Source organism: Marmota monax, unplaced genomic scaffold (genome assembly GCF_021218885.2).
Source record: "Marmota monax isolate L192 unplaced genomic scaffold, Marmota_monax_Labrador192_F-V1.1 WCK01_AAM20220418_F8-fsc00061, whole genome shotgun sequence".
NCBI lineage: Eukaryota > Metazoa > Chordata > Mammalia > Rodentia > Sciuridae > Marmota > Marmota monax.
In genome coordinates, this window is record NW_026695230.1 from 15,526,382 (window position 1) to 15,534,022 (window position 7,641).

Below are 7,641 nucleotides of genomic sequence, written 5' to 3' on the forward strand. Positions count from 1 at the left end.
TCTCAACAGATTGGATGAAGCCTGGCGAGGGCAGATCTTCTTTAATGCTGATTCAAATGCTAATCTCCTCTGCAAACACCCTCACAGACACACCCAGAAATAATGTTTTACCAGCTATCTGGGTATCTTTAAACCCAGTCAAGTTGACACATAAAATTAACCATTACACCTGCCACGTTGGCAAGGATGTGGAGAGATGGGAATACAAACTGGCACAGGCATCCTAAAAAACAACCTCACACAATTTGGCCTCATCTTATGAGGAAGGCTTCTGCACAAATGATTAAAGTTCATGATGCATTTCTTCAAAAACTTTTCATTCAGATCCATAGAGGTCACCAAACTAGACATTCATCTACACATTATTTGTAGCAGAGGCAACCCAAGTGTTCCTCATTAAAAAAGAAGAAGAGAGTAAAATGTGGTAGAATTTGTGTGTGTGTGTGTGTGTGTGTGAGTTCGAACATTAGAAAGCAACAAAAATGTCAACACAATAGATTTGTTTGTTACCAACATGTCTTGTGAAACAATACAGGTTTTACAAAATTCCATACACATAATTAGCATAGCTATCAAATATATTAGGGAGGATTCTTATGAAGAAGAGGAATGAGAATTAAAGAAGAAAAAAATAAAATGATTAAAACAGAAGACTGTCACAGACTGATAATAACTTGCCTAAACAGAACTATGTTTAATTCAGCTCTCCCACCGGATTCCTTTTTTTTTTCCTTTCTTTCTTTCTTTCTTCTCAGTATTGGGTATAGACCCCAGGGTCACTCTATCACTGAGCTGCATCCCAGCCATTTTTTTTTTTTTTTTAATTTTCACTCAGGTCTTGCTAAATTTCTCAGGCTGGCCTCTAATTTGTAATCTCCTCCCTCGGCCTTCGAAGTGGCTGGTATTAGGATTATAGTCATGCACCACCATGCCTGGTTCCAAGTTCCATTTTTAAAGAAGAGAAAATGTATTAAAATGTCTAAGGGGTATATAGTAAGATATTAATAGTGGTTATCTCTGAGAGTGGTGAGTGTTGTTGCTGCACTTAAAAAATATTGTATAACAAGCAAAATGTACTTTTTATTTTTAAAAATTCATCTTCCTACTCAGAATTACTTTCCTGCTGTTGGATAAATGTACAATAACCTACTAAAATCAGCTGCCTGTGTGGCCACAGTCATTTTATTGTTTTTCCAGAATGTTCCAAAATAACTCTGGAACAAGACCAGTGGGACCACCAGATAGCTATCTAGCCTCACCCTTCTTCCCATGCAAATGAAGACCAAGCCTCCAACCCAGCTTTGGCAGAAACCTCTGTGGGACTCAGGATAACAAGGCCCTCTCCTCAGCTGGGGAAAGGAGGGGCAGCGCTCATAACTCTCAGAGTCAGCTCAGAACATCCTCTGAAAAACTGCCTTGAGCAGCAGTTGCCAAGACAAAAGGTCCCACCTCAAGGGTGGAAACACTATTTGCAGCTTTGTAGACACAGGTGTTCTTCCAGAGACTTAAGACCTACAGTGTGGGACAGTGTTTGGCCAGGAATAGCTCAGAAGGCCTTCCCCTCAAAAGCCAGCTCTTGAGGGCTTCAGTGTATGTTCTAACTATATTTGGCAATACAAACCAAAGAGGTCAGTGGCTTAGCTCAGGGGGAGAAAAGGCTATTCCTGAGTTATAATCCCTGCTTCAAACCAGGACCAAGAATTTAAAACTCACTTCACTTATTTATTCTGTATGCACTGAGCTTACTGTTGAAGCAATTCTTCCTCCCAGTCCTACCAGGCCTCCTGTAAACCCTATAGAACCACAGGTGTAAATCACCTACCCAAACCACCCAGTAGTAGGGGACTCATGGGGACATCTGGCTTGAGAACCTAAATATTAAAAGTTTTCCATTTTACTCCTTATGGCTCTGGAGCATTAAAATAGACCCTTGCACCTGAGTGCACATCCAGGCTCCCCCATTTATTAGTCACTGTGTGACCTTGGCTAAGTTACTTTATGTCTCTGAGGTTCAGTTGCCTTATCTACAAACAGAGATAATAACACCTACTTCACAAGGCTGCTGTGAGAACTAAATAAGATAAGGTATATAAAGTGCTTAGGAGAATATCTGACACCAAGCTCATGCTAAAAAAAGAATTGCTTTCCATTCCTGTCACTCCCCTCCAACCTTAGCTGTTTAGCTCTTAGAGGAACGGCCTGGTACCTTTGGCTGATTACAAATGGATAGTACCATCACACAGCCAGCAACAGTAGCTGCAGATAACAGCTACTTCTCAGCTGTGGACAGGTTGAATCAGCTCACAAATGACTCATCACTGTTGATAAATGATGTGTTCTTGGCATCAAGAGATACTATCCTGATAAGCTCAGCACCTTGTGGAAAAACAACAACAACAAACAAACAAACAAAACTCCAGAAGCCTTGCTGAATAGCTTACAAAGAAGCCTAGGATTTGATGGTGACCTTCAGCTAATCCTGACCATGTACCAGACTGGTCATAGGAGGGTCTCTGTCTCCTCAGAAATGTCTGCAGTCACAGGATTAGCAGTGGGAAGGACTCCAGCTAAGCAGCTGCTTCTCCCTTCTCAGAGCTGCACCATTTGAGCTGTACTCGCCTCAGATTCCCTGAAGTCATAAGACTCCTCAGGGAAGGCTAGATGCCTGTTCCCCGCTTACAACAGCCCCAAGCTGGTGCCCAACCTGCCTTTGGCAGCTTGGTCTGGTGGCTGAAGCTCTGCCAATGTGAGGTTTGGCTGGAGGGCCCTGTGGGGACGGGACAAACCCTGGCTGCTCAAAGAAGAGGGAAAGTGTTTAGTCTTTAGCCACTGTCTGTGAGGCTGAAGTGTTCACAGTTCTTTGCAGTTTCTGTAGCCCCTTCAGACCATCCCAAATTCACTCCTGGCACAGAAATTCCTTGATGGTGTTTTCACTCCTTCATTCATAATCCTGTACTTTCCCAGTGCCTAGCACAGAGTTCTCTCCAAGTGAATATTTATTAAGAGGTCCTTAAGGACACGATAGTCTGTGGCTGCATTCATAAACCCTTCAATTCTGGTGAACCTCACAAAACCGTTAAGATCAACCAGGATAATAATCTGTATAAGATGGACACTCATCAACAGCCAGTTGCCAATAACTGAGGCCTTGTATAGAAATTTCATGTTCTAGGGTCTTCTTTCTCCTAAACTGAAACTGCAGCCAGTTGCAGTGTAATCCCAGCAAGTCTGTAATTCCAGTAAATCGGAGGCTAAGGAGGGTCACAAGTTCAAAGCCAACTTCATCAACTTAGTGGGACTCCATCTCAAAATAAAAATAAAATGGGCTGGAGGCATAGAGCACCCTGGGGTTCAATCCCCAGTCAAAAATAAATAAATAAAAATTGAAGAAGAAGAGGAGGAGGAGGAGAGGAAGGAAGAAAGAAAAGGAAGAAACTGCTTCAGAATCAGATTGTCTGTCGACTCAGTCCTAGGATCTACATGTTCATGTGTGTATGCATGCTGCTTCTGCAAGGAAGAGCCATTCTCAGAGGGGATCTATAATGTGTAATTGAAGCAAAAGCCCCAAAGGGAGGTAAGCCATTCTGGAAACATTTCCATCCTCCAAACCACCTTTAGACTTTCCTCAACAGGTAAATTTCTAAGATCCCTTTGAAGCTTTGAAGTGGAAAGGCTAGAGAAACTTTGTAGAAAAGACAGAATGAGGTCTTCGGGATGTTGGCTGAGACAACGGGGCAAGAAAATCAAAATCAGGTATGCCTCTTCCGTAGACATTGCCTCCCCCTACCTTCTCCTCCTGTCCTAACTGTTCCTGTGCTCCCTGTCCTAGTCACTCAATGTCTAGCATCTAGCCTCGGAACTGGGGGTAACTTCTAAGATGATAAGGCATAAAGAAAGGAGCAGGAAGGAAGGAAAGAGAGAAAGAAAGGCCAGAGAGAAGGGGGAGGTGAAAAAGGCTTCGGTAGGAGGAAGGAAGAGGAGAGCTGCAAGGGGAGGCGGAACAATGAAGGTCTCAGGCCGTCAGAGGCGCACGGTTCCGGCGGCACGTCCGTCCAGCCCGCCTGCGGCCAGCAGCTGCACGCTGCGCAGCGTGTGGGCGCTGAGTCACTGTCCCAGAACAGCAAGCCGCGGTGCAGGTCGAGGGGGGAGGGGGCTGGTTGGCATTTGCAAACTTTTTTTTTTCTTCTTTCCTCTTTCATTAAGGCTGTGTGCTGACTCCCACGTAGGAGAACTTATTAAACCGCACGTACTGCCTCTTAGCTCTTGGGGCCAATCCGAGGCGGTCGGCAGGGGGCGCCACAGGCTCGCTTACGGGCCCACCAGCTTGCTGGGAGCTAGAGCGGAGAGAGGAGTAGGGTGCTGGTTCCCGAGATACACGAACATTTTGGTGGTGTAGCTTTTAATTTTGACACTCGCAGCTGCCGGAGTAAATTCCTCACTAGAAACCTCGAGACACCCAACTATCCCAGGAACGCTTTCGCTCAGGGTTCCATGAGCAATTCCATAAAACTGGGCCTCGATTGCGCAAGACGGGGAGTCCAGTCTCGCCTCCCCACTAAGGCTCATCCTATCCAGCCGCTCCTGGCCGCCACGCTAGGCGGTGACCTCGGGCGTCTCCGCGAAACTGATTCGCACCCAGGACACGCTCTCTGAGCGCCCCTCATGGAGCTCGTGACAAGTAAGCTCTGTTAGGTCAGAGCTCTGACGGGTCAACTCGCACCTTCACTTCCATCCCTCCTGTCCAATACCAGCGGCTAGACCCCAAGTTTCCGAGCAATCGGGAGCAGGACCCTCCCTGCTTGGATGCGTGAATCGAGAATGAATCAGCATTGAGACAGTTTATTGGTTTGCAGTTCGCGTATCACCCATTTTATGTAAATAGATTATAGAGACACAATGTTTCCTTCTTCCACAGGCAGTAACCAGGCACTCTATTTTACACACGCACGCGCGCACTCACACACACATTCCACGAACCAAACAATGTTACACCTCGCTGAGACATTCACGTCTTAAAATAGGGGGAAGGGACAATATAATTGCTTTAAAATGCCCTTAATACAATATATAACGTACAAAAATATCTCTATATATTTGAAGTTACAAAAAAAATCTTGACAGCAACAAACTTAAATATTGATAGTTACCTCTGTATGTACAACACGCATTGCACTTTTCCTCTCTAGGTTTGTAAAGTTCAAGTAATATTGGGGCTTGCGCCCCGAAGGGTGACACCCCATGAGAAATAAGTTTGTGAGCGGGCAAAGCAGTGGCTCAGACCCCTGCTCCGAAGGTCTCAGCATTTATTTCTTAGTTTCTCCTCTCCCTGAGCCTGGCACTCCCTCGGATTCCTCTGCCCTCCCTGGGCACCCAAGTCTCATGGGGTGAAGAGAGCGCTCAGCCCCGAAGGAGAAGGGGCTCTGCAATGCCGGGGCTCGAGGCCAAACGGTGCCTTCTGGACTCCAGGTATCTGCAAGACTTTCTCAGCCTGTTCCCCGAAGTCCTCTGCTCTGGAAGGCGCCAGTGGGACGCTTGCGCGACTGTTCGATGCTGTCACGGGAGAGTGGAAAGCACTTGGTGCACCCGGGAGTCCCGAGATGCGCGTGCCTGTGGCTCGGAAGACACCAGAGTCCGGCCCTGGCCTGCCTCGAACAAGGAACGACGGCGCCGGCGGCCATAGCCTTGGGGGCTGATCTTGCTTCTGGGGGCGACACCGTCCTTGTCCTTGTCTGTGAACTGGTAGATCTGGTGTGCCAGCTTCTGCACGGTGCACGTCCCGAAACGGCAGCCAAAGCTCCGGAGGCCCTGGAAGTTATTCATACTCTGGCGGTAGCGCTTGACTCGAATGCGGGCGGCGTCCGGACTGCTGGGAAGGGGAAAGAAGGCTACTTGAGACCCCATCAAGCAGGGCTTTGGCCCCAGTCATCAGGAACGAGAGTTATTCTAGGACCCGAGGGAGTTGTAAATTGCTCCGACATCCGAGCTGCAAATCCAGTCCCTGTATGCCCAGGGCCAGGACAGAGGAAAGGGATAACTCCTCCGGCACATCCCCCTCCCTGCACGGGGCATAGTTACCTGATCTGAGGGCTGTGAGAAGCGCCCTTCACGTCCTGGGGCCGTATGAGAGTCTGGACACGCTCGGCCTTCAGGTCAGCGAGCCCGGTGGGGTAGCTGCTGGACACTCGCAGTTCCCTCTTCCCTCGACTTACAGCCCACTTATTCCATCTAGAAAACACAATCAGGGGCAATTCGGGTAAATTCAAGCGACTTCCCGCCCGTACTCATTCTCATTCACTCTTTTATTTTTAAAATTATTTACAGTGCTAGAGATCCAGGCCAGGGCCTCGAGAATGCTAAGCAAGCTCTCTATCCCTGGACTACATCCTCAGCCCTTCCACTCACTTCTAACCCCCGCGAGACCAACGATCAATTTTTCCCTCGTCTGCCAGGTATCATGACTGGGGAAGACGCTGCCAGGACTCACTTCTTTCTGAACTCCGATGCCACGTCGAGCCGAGCAGTGTCGGCGCCTAGGAAGGCGAGTGAGCCCAGGAACATCAGAGCGACGGAAAACAGTTTCATTCTGGCAATGCACAGACACTGGAAAAGTAGAGAGGACGAGCATGAGCACCCTGGTCTGCTGCACAGCCCAGGCGGGGCACAGCCGGAGGGCGGGGGGCCCCGGAGCGGGCAGTGTCAGCCCCTTGTTCTGCTTGGTTTAGACGCTTATCTCCCCTGGGCTCAGAGACGCCAGAGGTGTTTGCACCCGCCGGTGACCCGCCCCACAGGGGAACCAGCTGCACAGCACCAGGCTCCCAGAGGTTCCCTGCTCAATGTTTGAAACTTGGTTTGTGAAACAGAGGAGACTAGGTCTCTGGAGCTCCATCTGTATGCATGAGCGGGATTCGGATATGCGGGGTGTACCCCGCAGAGAATTACCCAAAGTGGGTTATTTTCCTCATCCAGCGCTCCCAGTTTCGGGTTTTGGCAAATGCCGCCCCCCCTCCCGCTTTAATTCGCTGGGCCTATGGCACCTACCTGCTGAAGGGGTGATTTGCCAAGTTCTTGGAGGAAAAGGTCCGAGACGTCCCTGTCAGGCAGTAGCAAAACACCGAAGTCCAAGACTGTGATGAGAAGCCAGAAGTGGTAAGGCTGAAGCTGTTCTGCCTAGTGTCACCAAGAAACCACTGAGTGGCCAGCACTGGTTCCTGCGCTTTATAAGAGCCGAGGGGGCGGGGCCTGTTCTGCCCTCGCGCCCTCCCTTTCCTCCCGCGCGCGCGCCCCAGCGCAGTGCTTTCCCTTGAGTGTGGGGTTGGGGGGACTCTTGTGCTTGCGCCCGGAGTGCTCAGAGATGGGCTCCAGGAGATTGGTGGAGAAACTGCCACAGACCTAATTCTCTGGCATGGGTACAGGTGATAAGCAGGGGCGAAGGAAGACCAGGAAAACTTTTTTGGGGGGTTGGGGTGGGGTTCTTATCCCAGGACCTGTACAACTCAGTGCGGGGCCTTCTGGCATCGAGTTGCTAGAGCTAGAGCCGGAGGACCGTGCGCGTGGCCTGAGCCCGGGACCTGGGGAGCTGTGGCTTCAAGTGGACCGCGCCCCCTGCCGGCTCAGCGCCTGACCTAGACTCGACCCCAGACT

At 49.3% G+C, this 7,641-nt stretch overlaps 1 protein-coding gene across 2 annotated transcripts; it reads right to left on the reverse strand.

Annotated features, from left to right (window-relative positions):
- Positions 1–4,823: 4,823 nt before the first annotated feature.
- On the reverse strand, positions 4,824–7,201 carry Adm (adrenomedullin). Of its 2 annotated transcripts, none has more exons than XM_046438150.2 (4): positions 7,039–7,201; positions 6,485–6,600; positions 6,076–6,225; positions 4,824–5,863 (listed from the first exon to the last, which is right to left on the reverse strand). In XM_046438150.2, exons 2-4 carry the CDS (start codon positions 6,580–6,582, stop codon positions 5,554–5,556), a joined length of 558 nt encoding a protein of 185 aa, XP_046294106.1. In that variant the 5' UTR covers positions 6,583–6,600; positions 7,039–7,201; the 3' UTR covers positions 4,824–5,553. The 2 variants fall into 2 exon arrangements, with proteins under 2 accessions (XP_046294106.1, XP_046294105.1); XM_046438149.2 differs by having other exon boundaries at positions 4,824–5,866; positions 7,039–7,200.
- Positions 7,202–7,641: the final 440 nt, after the last annotated feature.